The sequence below is a fragment of the Salvelinus fontinalis genome, chromosome 39 (genome assembly GCF_029448725.1).
Source record: "Salvelinus fontinalis isolate EN_2023a chromosome 39, ASM2944872v1, whole genome shotgun sequence".
NCBI classification, from domain to species: domain Eukaryota; kingdom Metazoa; phylum Chordata; class Actinopteri; order Salmoniformes; family Salmonidae; genus Salvelinus; species Salvelinus fontinalis.
This window is the reverse complement of record NC_074703.1, coordinates 639,457-659,293: the sequence shown is the minus strand read 5'-3', so window position 1 is coordinate 659,293 and position 19,837 is coordinate 639,457. Positions and strand designations below refer to the sequence as shown.

General features: G+C 47.6%; 1 protein-coding gene across 1 annotated transcript in view; it reads right to left on the bottom strand.

Annotated features, from left to right (window-relative positions):
- Positions 1–19,837, bottom strand: part of gnsa (glucosamine (N-acetyl)-6-sulfatase a) — an 82,949-nt gene that overhangs the window by 43,099 nt on the left and 20,013 nt on the right. The window contains exons 4-5 of the mRNA XM_055905276.1: positions 16,557–16,622; positions 14,085–14,183 (exon numbers count right to left, since the gene is read on the bottom strand). Of these exons, the coding sequence (XP_055761251.1) occupies positions 14,085–14,183; positions 16,557–16,622 (165 nt within the window). The remainder of the gene's footprint in view (positions 1–14,084; positions 14,184–16,556; positions 16,623–19,837) is intronic.

Sequence of the window (19,837 nt, the reverse complement as noted above, 5' to 3'; positions counted from 1 at the left end):
AAGTCTAGAGACATGTTGGTCTGGAGAGGACAGAGGTAGTTAGACTGGAGGAAGTCTAGAGACATGATGGTCTGGAGAGGACAGAGACAGAGGTAGTTAGACTGGAGGAAGTCTAGAGACATGTTGGTCTGGAGAGGACAGAGACAGAGGTAGTTAGACTGGAGGAAGTCTAGAGACATGATGGTCTGGAGAGGACAGAGGTAGTTAGACTGGAGGAAGTCTAGAGACATGATGGTCTGGAGAGGACAGAGACAGAGGTAGTTAGACTGGAGGAAGTCTAGAGACATGTTGGTCTGGAGAGGACAGAGACAGAGGTAGTTAGACTGGAGGAAGTCTAGAGACATGATGGACTGGAGAGGACAGAGGTAGTTAGACTGGAGGAAGTCTAGAGACATGATGGTCTGGAGAGGACAGAGGTAGTTATACTGGAGGAAGTCTAGAGACATGTTGGTCTGGAGAGGACAGAGGTAGTTAGACTGGAGGAAGTCTAGAGACATGTTGGTCTGGAGAGGACAGAGACAGAGGTAGTTAGACTGGAGGAAGTCTAGAGACATGTTGGTCTGGAGAGGACAGAGGTAGTTAGACTGGAGGAAGTCTAGAGACATGTTGGTCTGGAGAGGACAGAGACAGAGGTAGTTAGACTGGAGGAGGTCTAGAGACATGTTGGTCTGGAGAGGACAGAGACAGAGGTAGTTAGACTGGAGGAAGTCTAGAAACATGATGGTCTGGAGAGGACAGAGGTAGTTAGACTGGAGGAAGTCTAGAGACATGATGGTCTGGAGAGGACAGAGGTAGTTAGACTGGAGGAAGTCTAGAGACATGATGGTCTGGAGAGGACAGAGACAGAGGTAGTTAGACTGGAGGAAGACTAGAGACATGTTGGTCTGGAGAGGACAGAGACAGAGGTAGTTAGACTGGAGGAAGTCTAGAGACATGATGGTCCGGAGAGGACAGAGACAGAGGTAGTTAGACTGGAGGAAGTCTAGAGACATGTTGGTCTGGAGAGGACAGAGGTAGTTAGACTGGAGGAAGTCTAGAGACATGTTGGTCTGGAGAGGACAGAGGTAGTTAGACTGGAGGAAGTCTAGAGACATGATGGTCTGGAGAGGACAGAGGTAGTTAGACTGGAGGAAGTCTAGAGACATGATGGTCTGGAGAGGACAGAGACAGAGGTAGTTAGACTGGAGGAAGTCTAGAGACATGTTGGTCTGGAGAGGACAGAGACAGAGGTAGTTAGACTGGAGGAAGTCTAGATACATGTTGGTCTGGAGAGGACAGAGGTAGTTAGACTGGAGGAAGTCTAGAGACATGTTGGTCTGGAGAGGACAGAGACAGAGGTAGTTAGACTGGAGGAAGTCTAGAGACATGATGGTCTGGAGAGGACAGAGACAGAGGTAGTTAGACTGGAGGAAGTCTAGAGACATGATGGTCTGGAGAGGACAGAGACAGAGGTAGTTAGACTGGAGGAGGTCTAGAGACATGTTGGTCTGGAGAGGACAGAGGTAGTTAGACTGGAGGAAGTCTAGAGACATGTTGGTCTGGAGAGGACAGAGACAGAGGTAGTTAGACTGGAGGAAGACTAGAGACATGTTGGTCTGGAGAGGACAGAGGTAGTTAGACTGGAGGAAGTCTAGAGACATGTTGGTCTGGAGAGGACAGAGGTAGTTAGACTGGAGGAAGTCAAGAGACATGATGGTCTGGAGAGGACAGAGACAGAGGTAGTTAGACTGGAGGAGGTCTAGAGACATGTTGGTCTGGAGAGGACAGAGGTAGTTAGACTGGAGGAAGTCTAGAGACATGTTGGTCTGGAGAGGACAGAGACAGAGGTAGTTAGACTGGAGGAAGTCTAGAGACATGATGGTCTGGAGAGGACAGAGGTAGTTAGACTGGAGGAAGTCTAGAAACATGATGGTCTGGAGAGGACAGAGGTAGTTAGACTGGAGGAAGTCTAGAGACATGTTGGTCTGGAGAGGACAGAGGTAGTTAGACTGGAGGAAGTCTAGAGACATGTTGGTCTGGAGATGACAGAGGTAGTTAGACTGGAGGAAGTCTAGAGACATGATGGTCTGGAGAGGACAGAGACAGAGGTAGTTAGACTGGAGGAAGTCTAGAGACATGATGGTCTGGAGAAGACAGAGACAGAGGTAGTTAGACTGGAGGAAGTCTAGAGACATGTTGGTCTGGAGAGGACAGAGGTAGTTAGACTGGAGGAAGTCTAGAGACATGTTGGTCTGGAGAGGACAGAGACAGAGGTAGTTAGACTGGAGGAAGTCTAGAGACATGATGGTCTGGAGAGGACAGAGACAGAGGTAGTTAGACTGGAGGAAGTCTAGAGACATGATGGTCTGGAGAGGACAGAGGTAGTTAGACTGGAGGAAGTCTAGAGACATGATGGTCTGGAGAGGACAGAGGTAGTTAGACTGGAGGAAGTCTAGAGACATGTTGGTCTGGAGAGGACAGAGACAGAGGTAGTTAGACTGGAGGAAGTCTAGAGACATGTTGGTCTGGAGAGGACAGAGGTAGTTAGACTGGAGGAAGTCTAGAGACATGATGGTCTGGAGAGGACAGAGGTAGTTAGACTGGAGGAAGTCTAGAGACATGATGGTCTGGAGAGGACAGAGACAGAGGTAGTTAGACTGGAGGAAGTCTAGAGACATGATGGTCTGGAGAGGACAGAGGTAGTTAGACTGGAGGAGGTCTAGAGACATGATGGTCTGGAGAAGACAGAGACAGAGGTAGTTAGACTGGAGGAAGTCTAGAGACATGTTGGTCTGGAGAGGACAGAGACAGAGGTAGTTAGACTGGAGGAAGTCTAGAGACATGATGGTCTGGAGAGGACAGAGGAAGTTAGACTGGAGGAAGTCTAGAGACATGATGGTCTGGAGAGGACAGAGGTAGTTAGACTGGAGGAAGTCTAGAGACATGTTGGTCTGGAGAGGACAGAGACAGAGGTAGTTAGACTGGAGGAAGTCTAGAGACATGATGGTCTGGAGAGGACAGAGGTAGTTAGACTGGAGGAAGTCTAGAGACATGATGGTCTGGAGAGGACAGAGGTAGTTAGACTGGAGGAGGTCTAGAGACATGATGGTCTGGAGAGGACAGAGACAGAGGTAGTTAGACTGGAGGAAGTCTAGAGACTGTGATGGTCTGGAGAGGACAGAGGTAGTTAGACTGGAGGAAGTCTAGAGACATGATGGTCTGGAGAGGACAGAGGTAGTTAGACTGGAGGAAGTCTAGAGACATGTTGGTCTGGAGAGGACAGAGGTAGTTAGACTGGAGGAAGTCTAGAGACATGTTGGTCTGGAGAGGACAGAGGTAGTTAGACTGGAGGAGGTCTAGAGACATGATGGTCTGGAGAGGACAGAGACAGAGGTAGTTAGACTGGAGGAAGTCTAGAGACATGTTGGTCTGGAGAGGACAGAGGTAGTTAGACTGGAGGAAGTCTAGAGACATGATGGTCTGGAGAGGACAGAGGTAGTTAGACTGGAGGAAGTCTAGAGACATGTTGGTCTGGAGAGGACAGAGACAGAGGTAGTTAGACTGGAGGAAGTCTAGAGACATGATGGTCTGGAGAGGACAGAGACAGTTAGACTGGAGGAAGTCTAGAGACATGTTGGTCTGGAGAGGACAGAGACAGAGGTAGTTAGACTGGAGGAAGTCTAGAGACATGTTGGTCTGGAGAGGACAGAGGTAGTTAGACTGGAGGAAGTCTAGAGACATGATGGTCTGGAGAGGACAGAGACAGAGGTAGTTAGACTGGAGGAAGTCTAGAGACATGTTGGTCTGGAGAGGACAGAGACAGAGGTAGTTAGACTGGAGGAAGTCTAGAGACATGTTGGTCTGGAGAGGACAGAGACAGAGGTAGTTAGACTGGAGGAAGTCTAGAGACATGATGGTCTGGAGAGGACAGAGGTAGTTAGACTGGAGGAAGTCTAGAGACATGATGGTCTGGAGAGGACAGAGACAGAGGTAGTTAGACTGGAGGAAGTCTAGAGACATGTTGGTCTGGAGAGGACAGAGACAGAGGTAGTTAGACTGGAGGAAGTCTAGAGACATGATGGACTGGAGAGGACAGAGGTAGTTAGACTGGAGGAAGTCTAGAGACATGTTGGTCTGGAGAGGACAGAGACAGAGGTAGTTAGACTGGAGGAAGTCTAGAGACATGTTGGTCTGGAGAGGACAGAGGTAGTTAGACTGGAGGAAGTCTAGAGACATGTTGGTCTGGAGAGGACAGAGACAGAGGTAGTTAGACTGGAGGAGGTCTAGAGACATGTTGGTCTGGAGAGGACAGAGACAGAGGTAGTTAGACTGGAGGAAGTCTAGAGACATGATGGTCTGGAGAGGACAGAGGTAGTTAGACTGGAGGAAGTCTAGAGACATGATGGTCTGGAGAGGACAGAGGTAGTTAGACTGGAGGAAGTCTAGAGACATGTTGGTCTGGAGAGGACAGAGACAGAGGTAGTTAGACTGGAGGAAGTCTAGAGACATGTTGGTCTGGAGAGGACAGAGACAGAGGTAGTTAGACTGGAGGAAGTCTAGATACATGTTGGTCTGGAGAGGACAGAGGTAGTTAGACTGGAGGAAGTCTAGAGACATGTTGGTCTGGAGAGGACAGAGACAGAGGTAGTTAGACTGGAGGAAGTCTAGAGACATGTTGGTCTGGAGAGGACAGAGGTAGTTAGACTGGAGGAAGTCTAGAGACATGATGGTCTGGAGAGGACAGAGACAGAGGTAGTTAGACTGGAGGAGGTCTAGAGACATGATGGTCTGGAGAGGACAGAGACAGAGGTAGTTAGACTGGAGGAAGTCTAGAGACATGTTGGTCTGGAGAGGACAGAGGTAGTTAGACTGGAGGAAGTCTAGAGACATGATGGACTGGAGAGGACAGAGACAGAGGTAGTTAGACTGGAGGAAGTCTAGAGACATGATGGTCTGGAGAGGACAGAGACAGAGGTAGTTAGACTGGAGGAAGTCTAGAGACATGTTGGTCTGGAGAGGACAGAGACAGAGGTAGTTAGACTGGAGGAAGTCTAGAGACATGATGGTCTGGAGAGGACAGAGACAGAGGTAGTTAGACTGGAGGAAGTCTAGAGACATGATGGTCTGGAGAGGACAGAGACAGAGGTAGTTAGACTGGAGGAAGTCTAGAGACATGATGGTCTGGAGAGGACAGAGACAGAGGTAGTTAGACTGGAGGAAGTCTAGAGACATGATGGACTGGAGAGGACAGAGGTAGTTAGACTGGAGGAAGTCTAGAGACATGATGGTCTGGAGAGGACAGAGGTAGTTAGACTGGAGGAAGTCTAGAGACATGTTGGTCTGGAGAGGACAGAGGTAGTTAGACTGGAGGAAGACTAGAAACATGATGGTCTGGAGAGGACAGAGACAGAGGTAGTTAGACTGGAGGAAGTCTAGAGACATGATGGTCTGGAGAGGACAGAGGTAGTTAGACTGGAGGAAGTCTAGAGACATGTTGGTCTGGAGAGGACAGAGGTAGTTAGACTGGAGGAAGTCTAGAAACATGATGGTCTGGAGAGGACAGAGACAGAGGTAGTTAGACTGGAGGAGGTCTAGAGACATGATGGTCTGGAGAGGACAGAGACAGAGGTAGTTAGACTGGAGGAAGTCTAGAGACATGTTGGTCTGGAGAGGACAGAGACAGAGGTAGTTAGACTGGAGGAAGTCTAGAGACATGATGGTCTGGAGAGGACAGAGACAGAGGTAGTTAGACTGGAGGAAGTCTAGAAACATGATGGTCTGGAGAGGACAGAGACAGAGGTAGTTAGACTGGAGGAAGTCTAGAGACATGATGGTCTGGAGAGGACAGAGGTAGTTAGACTGGAGGAAGTCTAGAAACATGATGGTCTGGAGAGGACAGAGACAGAGGTAGTTAGACTGGAGGAAGTCTAGAGACATGTTGGTCTGGAGAGGACAGAGGTAGTTAGACTGGAGGAAGTCTAGAGACATGATGGTCTGGAGAGGACAGAGGTAGTTAGACTGGAGGAGGTCTAGAGACATGTTGGTCTGGAGAGGACAGAGGTAGTTAGACTGGAGGAAGACTAGAGACATGATGGTCTGGAGAGGACAGAGACAGAGGTAGTTAGACTGGAGGAAGTCTAGAGACATGTTGGTCTGGAGAGGACAGAGGTAGTTAGACTGGAGGAAGTCTAGAGACATGATGGTCTGGAGAGGACAGAGGTAGTTATACTGGAGGAAGTCTAGAGACATGTTGGTCTGGAGAGGACAGAGACAGAGGTAGTTAGACTGGAGGAAGTCTAGAGACATGTTGGTCTGGAGAGGACAGAGGTAGTTAGACTGGAGGAAGTCTAGAGACATGATGGTCTGGAGAGGACAGAGGTAGTTAGACTGGAGGAAGTCTAGAGACATGTTGGTCTGGAGAGGACAGAGGTAGTTAGACTGGAGGAAGTCTAGAGACATGATGGTCTGGAGAGGACAGAGGTAGTTAGACTGGAGGAAGTCTAGAGACATGATGGTCTGGAGAGGACAGAGGTAGTTAGACTGGAGGAAGTCTAGAGACATGATGGTCTGGAGAGGACAGAGGTAGTTAGACTGGAGGAAGTCTAGAGACATGTTGGTCTGGAGAGGACAGAGGTAGTTAGACTGGAGGAAGTCTAGAGACATGTTGGTCTGGAGAGGACAGAGGTAGTTAGACTGGAGGAAGTCTAGAGACATGATGGTCTGGAGAGGACAGAGACAGAGGTAGTTAGACTGGAGGAAGTCTAGAGACATGTTGGTCTGGAGAGGACAGAGGTAGTTAGACTGGAGGAAGTCTAGAGACATGATGGTCTGGAGAGGACAGAGGTAGTTAGACTGGAGGAAGTCTAGAGACATGTTGGTCTGGAGAGGACAGAGACAGAGGTAGTTAGACTGGAGGAAGTCTAGAGACATGATGGTCTGGAGAGGACAGAGGTAGTTAGACTGGAGGAAGTCTAGAGACATGTTGGTCTGGAGAGGACAGAGACAGAGGTAGTTAGACTGGAGGAAGTCTAGAGACATGTTGGTCTGGAGAGGACAGAGACAGAGGTAGTTAGACTGGAGGAAGTCTAGAGACATGTTGGTCTGGAGAGGACAGAGGTAGTTAGACTGGAGGAAGTCTAGAGACATGATGGTCTGGAGAGGACAGAGACAGAGGTAGTTAGACTGGAGGAAGTCTAGAGACATGTTGGTCTGGAGAGGACAGAGACAGAGGTAGTTAGACTGGAGGAAGTCTAGAGACATGTTGGTCTGGAGAGGACAGAGACAGAGGTAGTTAGACTGGAGGAAGTCTAGAGACATGATGGTCTGGAGAGGACAGAGGTAGTTAGACTGGAGGAAGTCTAGAGACATGATGGTCTGGAGAGGACAGAGACAGAGGTAGTTAGACTGGAGGAAGTCTAGAGACATGTTGGTCTGGAGAGGACAGAGACAGAGGTAGTTAGACTGGAGGAAGTCTAGAGACATGATGGACTGGAGAGGACAGAGGTAGTTAGACTGGAGGAAGTCTAGAGACATGTTGGTCTGGAGAGGACAGAGACAGAGGTAGTTAGACTGGAGGAAGTCTAGAGACATGTTGGTCTGGAGAGGACAGAGGTAGTTAGACTGGAGGAAGTCTAGAGACATGTTGGTCTGGAGAGGACAGAGACAGAGGTAGTTAGACTGGAGGAGGTCTAGAGACATGTTGGTCTGGAGAGGACAGAGACAGAGGTAGTTAGACTGGAGGAAGTCTAGAAACATGATGGTCTGGAGAGGACAGAGGTAGTTAGACTGGAGGAAGTCTAGAGACATGATGGTCTGGAGAGGACAGAGGTAGTTAGACTGGAGGAAGTCTAGAGACATGTTGGTCTGGAGAGGACAGAGACAGAGGTAGTTAGACTGGAGGAAGTCTAGAGACATGTTGGTCTGGAGAGGACAGAGACAGAGGTAGTTAGACTGGAGGAAGTCTAGATACATGTTGGTCTGGAGAGGACAGAGGTAGTTAGACTGGAGGAAGTCTAGAGACATGTTGGTCTGGAGAGGACAGAGACAGAGGTAGTTAGACTGGAGGAAGTCTAGAGACATGTTGGTCTGGAGAGGACAGAGGTAGTTAGACTGGAGGAAGTCTAGAGACATGATGGTCTGGAGAGGACAGAGACAGAGGTAGTTAGACTGGAGGAGGTCTAGAGACATGATGGTCTGGAGAGGACAGAGACAGAGGTAGTTAGACTGGAGGAAGTCTAGAGACATGTTGGTCTGGAGAGGACAGAGGTAGTTAGACTGGAGGAAGTCTAGAGACATGATGGACTGGAGAGGACAGAGACAGAGGTAGTTAGACTGGAGGAAGTCTAGAGACATGATGGTCTGGAGAGGACAGAGACAGAGGTAGTTAGACTGGAGGAAGTCTAGAGACATGTTGGTCTGGAGAGGACAGAGACAGAGGTAGTTAGACTGGAGGAAGTCTAGAGACATGATGGTCTGGAGAGGACAGAGACAGAGGTAGTTAGACTGGAGGAAGTCTAGAGACATGATGGTCTGGAGAGGACAGAGACAGAGGTAGTTAGACTGGAGGAAGTCTAGAGACATGATGGTCTGGAGAGGACAGAGACAGAGGTAGTTAGACTGGAGGAAGTCTAGAGACATGATGGACTGGAGAGGACAGAGGTAGTTAGACTGGAGGAAGTCTAGAGACATGATGGTCTGGAGAGGACAGAGGTAGTTAGACTGGAGGAAGTCTAGAGACATGTTGGTCTGGAGAGGACAGAGGTAGTTAGACTGGAGGAAGACTAGAAACATGATGGTCTGGAGAGGACAGAGACAGAGGTAGTTAGACTGGAGGAAGTCTAGAGACATGATGGTCTGGAGAGGACAGAGGTAGTTAGACTGGAGGAAGTCTAGAGACATGTTGGTCTGGAGAGGACAGAGGTAGTTAGACTGGAGGAAGTCTAGAAACATGATGGTCTGGAGAGGACAGAGACAGAGGTAGTTAGACTGGAGGAGGTCTAGAGACATGATGGTCTGGAGAGGACAGAGACAGAGGTAGTTAGACTGGAGGAAGTCTAGAGACATGTTGGTCTGGAGAGGACAGAGACAGAGGTAGTTAGACTGGAGGAAGTCTAGAGACATGATGGTCTGGAGAGGACAGAGACAGAGGTAGTTAGACTGGAGGAAGTCTAGAAACATGATGGTCTGGAGAGGACAGAGACAGAGGTAGTTAGACTGGAGGAAGTCTAGAGACATGATGGTCTGGAGAGGACAGAGGTAGTTAGACTGGAGGAAGTCTAGAAACATGATGGTCTGGAGAGGACAGAGACAGAGGTAGTTAGACTGGAGGAAGTCTAGAGACATGTTGGTCTGGAGAGGACAGAGGTAGTTAGACTGGAGGAAGTCTAGAGACATGATGGTCTGGAGAGGACAGAGGTAGTTAGACTGGAGGAGGTCTAGAGACATGTTGGTCTGGAGAGGACAGAGGTAGTTAGACTGGAGGAAGACTAGAGACATGATGGTCTGGAGAGGACAGAGACAGAGGTAGTTAGACTGGAGGAAGTCTAGAGACATGTTGGTCTGGAGAGGACAGAGGTAGTTAGACTGGAGGAAGTCTAGAGACATGATGGTCTGGAGAGGACAGAGGTAGTTATACTGGAGGAAGTCTAGAGACATGTTGGTCTGGAGAGGACAGAGACAGAGGTAGTTAGACTGGAGGAAGTCTAGAGAAATGTTGGTCTGGAGAGGACAGAGGTAGTTAGACTGGAGGAAGTCTAGAGACATGATGGTCTGGAGAGGACAGAGGTAGTTAGACTGGAGGAAGTCTAGAGACATGTTGGTCTGGAGAGGACAGAGGTAGTTAGACTGGAGGAAGTCTAGAGACATGATGGTCTGGAGAGGACAGAGGTAGTTAGACTGGAGGAAGTCTAGAGACATGATGGTCTGGAGAGGACAGAGGTAGTTAGACTGGAGGAAGTCTAGAGACATGATGGTCTGGAGAGGACAGAGGTAGTTAGACTGGAGGAAGTCTAGAGACATGATGGTCTGGAGAGGACAGAGACAGAGGTAGTTAGACTGGAGGAAGTCTAGAGACATGTTGGTCTGGAGAGGACAGAGGTAGTTAGACTGGAGGAAGTCTAGAGACATGTTGGTCTGGAGAGGACAGAGGTAGTTAGACTGGAGGAAGTCTAGAGACATGATGGTCTGGAGAGGACAGAGACAGAGGTAGTTAGACTGGAGGAAGTCTAGAGACATGTTGGTCTGGAGAGGACAGAGACAGAGGTAGTTAGACTGGAGGAAGTCTAGATACATGTTGGTCTGGAGAGGACAGAGGTAGTTAGACTGGAGGAGGTCTAGAGACATGTTGGTCTGGAGAGGACAGAGGTAGTTAGACTGGAGTTGGTCTGGAGACATGATGGTCTGGAGAGGACAGAGGTAGTTATACTGGAGGAAGTCTAGAGACATGATGGTCTGGAGAGGACAGAGGTAGTTAGACTGGAGGAAGTCTAGAGACATGTTGGTCTGGAGAGGACAGAGGTAGTTAGACTGGAGGAGGTCTAGAGACATGTTGGTCTGGAGAGGACAGAGACAGAGGTAGTTAGACTGGAGGAAGTCTAGAGACATGATGGTCTGGAGAGGACAGAGGTAGTTAGACTGGAGGAAGTCTAGAGACATGTTGGTCTGGAGAGGACAGAGACAGAGGTAGTTAGACTGGAGGAAGTCTAGAGACATGATGGTCTGGAGAGGACAGAGACAGAGGTAGTTAGACTGGAGGAAGTCTAGAGACATGTTGGTCTGGAGAGGACAGAGGTAGTTAGACTGGAGGAAGTCTAGAGACATGATGGTCTGGAGAGGACAGAGGTAGTTAGACTGGAGGAAGTCTAGAGACATGTTGGTCTGGAGAGGACAGAGGTAGTTAGACTGGAGGAAGTCTAGAGACATGTTGGTCTGGAGAGGACAGAGACAGAGGTAGTTAGACTGGAGGAAGTCTAGAGACTTGTTGGTCTGGAGAGGACAGAGGTAGTTAGACTGGAGGAAGTCTAGAGACATGTTGGTCTGGAGAGGACAGAGACAGAGGTAGTTAGATTGGAGGAAGTCTAGATACATGTTGGTCTGGAGAGGACAGAGGTAGTTAGACTGGAGGAAGTCTAGAGACATGTTGGTCTGGAGAGGACAGAGACAGAGGTAGTTAGACTGGAGGAAGTCTAGAGACATGATGGTCTGGAGAGGACAGAGACAGAGGTAGTTAGACTGGAGGAAGTCTAGAGACATGATGGTCTGGAGAGGACAGAGACAGAGGTAGTTAGACTGGAGGAGGTCTAGAGACATGTTGGTCTGGAGAGGACAGAGGTAGTTAGACTGGAGGAAGTCTAGAAACATGTTGGTCTGGAGAGGACAGAGACAGAGGTAGTTAAACTGGAGGAAGTCTAGAGACATGTTGGTCTGGAGAGGACAGAGACAGAGGTAGTTAGACTGGAGGAAGTCTAGAGACATGTTGGTCTGGAGAGGACAGAGACAGAGGTAGTTAGACTGGAGGAAGTCTAGAGACATGATGGTCTGGAGAGGACAGAGGTAGTTAGACTGGAGGAAGTCTAGAGACATGATGGTCTGGAGAGGACAGAGACAGAGGTAGTTAGACTGGATGAAGTCTAGAGACATGATGGTCTGGAGAAGACAGAGGTAGTTAGACTGGAGGAAGTCTAGAGACATGTTGGTCTGGAGAGGACAGAGACAGAGGTAGTTAGACTGGAGGAAGTCTAGAGACATGATGGTCTGGAGAGGACAGAGGTAGTTAGACTGGAGGAAGTCTAGAGACATGTTGGTCTGGAGAGGACAGAGGTAGTTAGACTGGAGGAAGTCTAGAGACATGTTGGTCTGGAGAGGACAGAGGTAGTTAGACTGGAGGAAGTCTAGAGACATGATGGTCTGGAGAGGACAGAGACAGAGGTAGTTAGACTGGAGGAGGTCTAGAGACATGTTGGTCTGGAGAGGACAGAGGTAGTTAGACTGGAGGAAGTCTAGAGACATGTTGGTCTGGAGAGGACAGAGACAGAGGTAGTTAGACTGGAGGAGGTCTAGAGACATGTTGGTCTGGAGAGGACAGAGGTAGTTAGACTGGAGGAAGTCTAGAGACATGTTGGTCTGGAGAGGACAGAGACAGAGGTAGTTAGACTGGAGGAAGTCTAGAGACATGTTGGTCTGGAGAGGACAGAGACAGAGGTAGTTAGACTGGAGGAAGTCTAGAGACATGTTGGTCTGGAGAGGACAGAGGTAGTTAGACTGGAGGAAGTCTAGAGACATGTTGGTCTGGAGAGGACAGAGGTAGTTAGACTGGAGGAAGTCTAGAGACATGTTGGTCTGGAGAGGACAGAGGTAGTTAGACTGGAGGAAGTCTAGAGACATGTTGGTCTGGAGAGGACAGAGACAGAGGTAGTTAGACTGGAGGAAGTCTAGAGACATGTTGGTCTGGAGAGGACAGAGACAGAGGTAGTTAGACTGGAGGAAGTCTAGAGACATGATGGTCTGGAGAGGACAGAGGTAGTTAGACTGGAGGAAGTCTAGAGACATGATGGTCTGGAGAGGACAGAGGTAGTTAGACTGGAGGAGGTCTAGAGACATGTTGGTCTGGAGAGGACAGAGACAGAGGTAGTTAGACTGGAGGAAGTCTAGAGACATGATGGTCTGGAGAGGACAGAGGCAGAGGTAGTTAGACTGGAGGAAGTCTAGAGACATGATGGACTGGAGAGGACAGAGGTAGTTAGACTGGAGGAGGTCTAGAAACATGATGGTCTGGAGAGGACAGAGACAGAGGTAGTTAGACTGGAGGAAGTCTAGAGACATGTTGGTCTGGAGAGGACAGAGGTAGTTAGACTGGAGGAAGTCTAGAGACATGTTGGTCTGGAGAGGACAGAGGTAGTTAGACTGGAGGAAGTCTAGAGACATGATGGTCTGGAGAGGACAGAGGTAGTTATACTGGAGGAAGTCTAGAGACATGATGGTCTGGAGAGGACAGAGACAGAGGTAGTTAGACTGGAGGAAGTCTAGAGACATGATGGTCTGGAGAGGACAGAGACAGAGGTAGTTAGACTGGAGGAAGTCTAGAGACATGATGGTCTGGAGAGGACAGAGACAGAGGTAGTTAGACTGGAGGAAGTCTAGAGACATGATGGTCTGAGAGGACAGAGACAGAGGTAGTTAGACTGGAGGAGGTCTAGAGACATGATGGTCTGAGAGGACAGAGACAGAGGTAGTTAGACTGGAGGAAGTCTAGAGACATGATGGTCTGGAGAGGACAGAGACAGAGGTAGTTAGACTGGAGGAAGTCTAGAGACATGATGGTCTGGAGAGGACAGAGGTAGTTAGACTGGAGGAAGTCTAGAGACATGATGGTCTGGAGAGGACAGAGACAGAGGTAGTTAGACTGGAGGAAGTCTAGAGACATGTTGGTCTGGAGAGGACAGAGGTAGTTAGACTGGAGGAAGTCTAGAGACATGTTGGTCTGGAGAGGACAGAGGTAGTTAGACTGGAGGAAGTCTAGAGACATGATGGTCTGGAGAGGACAGAGGTAGTTAGACTGGAGGAAGTCTAGAGACATGATGGTCTGGAGAGGACAGAGGTAGTTAGACTGGAGGAAGTCTAGAGACATGTTGGTCTGGAGAGGACAGAGGTAGTTAGACTGGAGGAAGTCTAGAGACATGATGGTCTGGAGAGGACAGAGACAGAGGTAGTTAGACTGGAGGAAGTCTAGAGACATGTTGGTCTGGAGAGGACAGAGACAGAGGTAGTTAGACTGGAGGAGGTCTAGAGACATGTTGGTCTGGAGAGGACAGAGAAAGAGGTAGTTAGACTGGAGGAAGTCTAGAGACATGATGGTCTGGAGAGGACAGAGGTAGTTAGACTGGAGGAAGTCTAGAGACATGTTGGTCTGGAGAGGACAGAGACAGAGGTAGTTAGACTGGAGGAAGTCTAGAGACATGATGGTCTGGAGAGGACAGAGGTAGTTAGACTGCAGCTGATTCCACTCTGAAGCTGTACTGATCGGACCAGGAGTTAGTGGACAGGACGGTTTCCAGTAACGCAGGGTATTCTCTGTGTCCTTCAGCAGGACTACTAGCAGCTCTACTTACCAGCACATCTGTCAGGTAGTCTTCACTGTAGTTCCCTCCATGTTTCTTAGGCTTCCCATTCACAGACAGAGTGTAGTTGTAGTACCTAGAGTTCCTCTCCTGTATAGAACAGACAGTGTATTACCTAGAGTTCCTCTCCTGTATAGAACAGACAGTGTATTACCTAGAGTTCCTCTCCTGTATAGAACAGACAGTGTAGTACCTAGAGTTCCTCTCCTGTATAGAACAGACAGTGTCCTAGAGTTCCTCTCCTGTATAGAACAGACAGTGTATTACCTATAGTTCCTCTCCTGTATAGAACAGACAGTGTATTACCTAGAGTTCCTCTCCTGTATAGAACAGACAGTGTATTACCTAGAGTTCCTCTCCTGTATAGAACAGACAGTGTATTACCTAGAGTTCCTCTCCTGTATAGAACAGACAGTGTCCTAGAGTTCCTCTCCTGTATAGAACAGACAGTGTATTACCTAGAGTTCCTCTCCTGTATAGAACAGACAGTGTATTACCTAGAGTTCCTCTCCTGTATAGAACAGACAGTGTATTACCTAGAGTTCCTCTCCTGTATAGAACAGACAGTGTATTACCTAGAGTTCCTCTCCTGTATAGAACAGACAGTGTATTACCTAGAGTTCCTCTCCTGTATAGAACAGACAGTGTATTACCTAGAGTTCCTCTCCTGTATAGAACAGACAGTGTCCTAGAGTTCCTCTCCTGAATAGAACAGACAGTGTATTACCTAGAGTTCCTCTCCTGTATAGAACAGACAGTGTCCTAGAGTTCCTCTCCTGTATAGAACAGACAGTGTATTACCTAGAGTTCCTCTCCTGTATAGAACAGACAGTGTAGTACCTAGAGTTCCTCTCCTGTATAGAACAGACAGTGTAGTACCTAGAGTTCCTCTCCTGAATAGAACAGACAGTGTAGTACCTAGAGTTCCTCTAAGTTAACAGAAACATGATCCTAATCAGAACTAAAATAAGGTTTAGTCTGTGTATAAATGTCATCTTTATAAATAGTCCATCTATGTTACTACCGTATGTTAATATTATTAAATGAATAAGTGAAGGAGATAAAGTTGACTGTAGTGTTTCTAGATTCAGTAGACTACAGAGGAGATAAAGTTGACTGTAGTGTTTCTAGATTCAGTAGACTACAGAGGAGATAAAGTTGACTGTAGTGTTTCTAGATTCAGTAGACTACAGAGGAGATAAAGTTGACTGTAGTGTTTCTAGATTCAGTAGACTACAGAGGAGATAAAGTTGCCCGTCGTGTTTCTAGATTCAGTAGACTACAGAGGAGATAAAGTTGCCCGTCGTGTTTCTAGATTCAGTAGACTACAGAGGAGATAAAGTTACCCGTCGTGTTTCTAGATTCAGTAGACTACAGAGGAGATAAAGTTGACTGTAGTGTTTCTAGATTCAGTAGACTACAGAGGAGATAAAGTTGTCTGTAGTGTTTCTAGATTCAGTAGACTACAGAGGAGATAAAGTTGTCTGTAGTGTTTCTAGATTCAGTAGACTACAGAGGAGATAAAGTTGTCTGTAGTGTTTCTAGATTCAGTAGACTACAGAGGAGATAAAGTTGACTGTAGTGTTTCTAGATTCAGTAGACTACAGAGGAGATAAAGTTGACCGTAGTGTTTCTAGATTCAGTAGACTACAGAGGAGATAAAGTTGACCGTAGTGTTTCTAGATTCAGTAGACTACAGAGGAGATAAAGTTGACTGTAGTGTTTCTAGATTCAGTAGACTACAGAGGAGATAAAGTTGACTGTAGTGTTTCTAGATTCAGTAGACTACAGAGGAGATAAAGTTGACCGTAGTGTTTCTAGATTCAGTAGACTACAGAGGAGATAAAGTTGACCGTCGTGTTTCTAGATTCAGTAGACTACAGAGGAGATAAAGTAGCCCGTCGTGTTTCTAGATTCAGTAGACTACAGAGGAGATAAAGTTGACTGTAGTGTTTCTAGATTCAGTAGACTACAGAGGAGATAAAGTTGACTGTAGTGTTTCTAGATTCAGTAGACTACAGAGGAGATAAAGTTGACTGTAGTGTTTCTAGATTCAGTAGACTACAGAGGAGATAAAGTTGACCGTCGTGTTTCTAGATTCAGTAGACTACAGAGGAGATAAAGTTTTGTGTTTCAGCCGGAACATTCTCAACATTCTCCTGATCCTGACCTCTAGTGACCTCTAGCCTCAGTTACCCTTGCAGATATAGTAAACAAGGTACGTCAACAATCTTTGATTAATGTGATTTTCGTTCCCGGTGGGGAAAACACAGGCCAGAGCGAGCAGCAGACGCAGGACAGTTGATTAATGATTGAGTCAGGAATACTGGCAGAAATACGTCTCTGGGGGTCAAAGTGGACTATTAGATTAGACTCACTAGACTGCTGAGGCGACGTGTTGTTCTCACCAGAGTCTAGACTGATGTTGTGACGTTAGTAATATAGTGTATAATGTAGTCTCACCAGTCCGACCCAGTAGTCCCATCCCAGAGGAACGTGTTCCACTCCTCCTGCATCTGGGTTCCCATACTGAAACAGAGACAGAGGCAGTTTCCATACTGAAACAGAGAGACAGAGGCAGTTTCCATACTGAAACACAGAGACAGAGGCAGTTTCTATACTGAAACAGAGAGACAGAGGCAGTTTCTATACTGAAACAGAGAGACAGAGGCAGTTTCTATACTGAAACAGAGAGACAGAGGCAGTTTCTATACTGAAACAGAGAGACAGAGGCAGTTTCCATACTGAAACAGAGAGACAGCGGCAGTTTCTATACTGAAACAGAGAGACAGAGGCAGTTTCTATACTGAAACAGAGAGGCAGAGGCAGTTTCTATACTGAAACAGAGAGACAGAGGCAGTTTCTATACTGAAACAGAGAGACAGAGGCAGTTTCTATACTGAAACAGAGACAGAGGCAGTTTCTATACTGAAACACAGAGACAGAGACAGTTTCCATACTGAAACACAGAGACAGAGACAGTTTCCATACTGAAACAGAGAGACAGAGGCAGTTTCCATACTGAAACAGAGAGACAGAGGCAGTTTCTATACTGAAACAGAGAGACAGAGGCAGTTTCTATACTGAAACAGAGAGACAGAGGCAGTTTCTATACTGAAACAGAAGAGACAGAGGCAGTTTCTATACTGAAACAGAGAGACAGAGGCAGTTTCCATACTGAAACAGAGAGACAGCGGCAGTTTCTATACTGAAACAGAGAGACAGAGGCAGTTTCTATACTGAAACAGAGACAGAGGCAGTTTCTATACTGAAACAGAGAGACAGAGGCAGTTTCTATACTGAAACACAGAGACAGAGGCAGTTTCTATACTGAAACACAGAGACAGAGGCAGTTTCTATACTGAAACAGAGAGGCAGTTTCTATACTGAAACACAGAGACAGAGGCAGTTTCTATACTGAAACAGAGAGACAGAGGCAGTTTCTATACTGAAACAGAGAGACAGAGACAGTTTCCATACTGAAACAGAGAGGCAGAGGCAGTTTCTATACTGAAACACAGAGACAGAGGCAGAGGCAGTTTCTATACTGAAACACAGAGACTGAGGCAGTATCTATACTGAAACAGAGAGACAGAAGCAGTTTCTATACTGAAACAGAGAGACAGAAGCAGTTTCTATACTGAAACAGAGAGACAGAAGCAGTTTCTATACTGAAACAGAGAGACAGAGGCAGTTTCCATACTGAAACACAGAGACAGAAGCAGTTTCTATACTGAAACAGAGAGACAGAAGCAGTTTCTATACTGAAACAGAGAGACTGAGTTAGTGGTAGAGTTAGGTGGTAGAGGTGTAGTTACCTGGTTGAGGTACTTCCCAGTGTAGAAGGTCTGGTAACCAGCGTAGGGTTAGTGGTAGAGTTAGGTGAGGTGTAGTTACCTGGTTGAGGTACTTCCCAGTGTAGAAGGTCTGGTAACCAGCGTAGGGTTAGTGGTAGAGTTAGGTGAGGTGTAGTTACCTGGTTGAGGTACTTCCCAGTGTAGAAGGTCTGGTAACCAGCGTAGGGTTAGTGGTAGAGTTAGGTGGTAGAGGTGTAGTTACCTGGTTGAGGTACTTCCCAGTGTAGAAGGTCTGGTAACCAGCGTAGGGTTAGTGGTAGAGTTAGGTGGTAGAGGTGTAGTTACCTGGTTGAGGTACTTCCCAGTGTAGAAGGTCTGGTAACCAGCGTAGGGTTAGTGGTAGAGTTAGGTGGTAGAGGTGTAGTTACCTGGTTGAGGTACTTCCCAGTGTAGAAGGTCTGGTAACCAGCGTAGGGTTAGTGGTAGAGTTAGGTGAGGTGTAGTTACCTGGTTGAGGTACTTCCCAGTGTAGAAGGTCTGGTAACCAGCGTAGGGTTAGTGGTAGAGTTAGGTGAGGTGTAGTTACCTGGTTGAGGTACTTCCCAGTGTAGAAGGTCTGGTAACCAGCGTAGGGTTAGTGGTAGAGTTAGGTGAGGTGTAGTTACCTGGTTGAGGTACTTCCCAGTGTAGAAGGTCTGGTAACCAGCGTAGGGTTAGTGGTAGAGTTAGGTGAGGTGTAGTTACCTGGTTGAGGTACTTCCCAGTGTAGAAGGTCTGGTAACCAGCGTAGGGTTAGTGGTAGAGTTAGGTGAGGTGTAGTTACCTGGTTGAGGTACTTCCCAGTGTAGAAGGTCTGGTAACCAGCGTAGGGTTAGTGGTAGAGTTAGGTGGTAGAGGTGTAGTTACCTGGTTGAGGTACTTCCCAGTGTAGAAGGTCTGGTAACCAGCGTAGGGTTAGTGGTAGAGTTAGGTGGTAGAGGTGTAGTTACCTGGTTGAGGTACTTCCCAGTGTAGAAGGTCTGGTAACCAGCGTAGGGTTAGTGGTAGAGTTAGGTGAGGTGTAGTTACCTGGTTGAGGTACTTCCCAGTGTAGAAGGTCTGGTAACCAGCGTAGGGTTAGTGGTAGAGTTAGGTGAGGTGTAGTTACCTGGTTGAGGTACTTCCCAGTGTAGAAGGTCTGGTAACCAGCGTAGGGTTAGTGGTAGAGTTAGGTGGTAGAGGTGTAGTTACCTGGTTGAGGTACTTCCCAGTGTAGAAGGTCTGGTAACCAGCGTAGGGTTAGTGGTAGAGTTAGGTGAGGTGTAGTTACCTGGTTGAGGTACTTCCCAGTGTAGAAGGTCTGGTAACCAGCGTAGGGTTAGTGGTAGAGTTAGGTGGTAGAGGTGTAGTTACCTGGTTGAGGTACTTCCCAGTGTAGAAGGTCTGGTAACCAGCGTAGGGTTAGTGGTAGAGTTAGGTGAGGTGTAGTTACCTGGTTGAGGTACTTCCCAGTGTAGAAGGTCTGGTAACCAGCGTAGGGTTAGTGGTAGAGTTAGGTGGTAGAGGTGTAGTTACCTGGTTGAGGTACTTCCCAGTGTAGAAGGTCTGGTAGCCAGCGTAGGGTTAGTGGTAGAGTTAGGTGAGGTGTAGTTACCTGGTTGAGGTACTTCCCAGTGTAGAAGGTCTGGTAGCCAGCGTAGGGTTAGTGGTAGAGTTAGGTGAGGTGTAGTTACCTGGTTGAGGTACTTCCCAGTGTAGAAGGTCTGGTAACCAGCGTAGGGTTAGTGGTAGAGTTAGGTGGTAGAGGTGTAGTTACCTGGTTGAGGTACTTCCCAGTGTAGAAGGTCTGGTAACCAGCGTAGGGTTAGTGGTAGAGTTAGGTGGTAGAGGTATATTTACCTGGTTGAGGTACTTCCCAGTGTAGAAGGTCTGGTAACCAGCGTAGGGTTAGTGGTAGAGTTAGGTGGT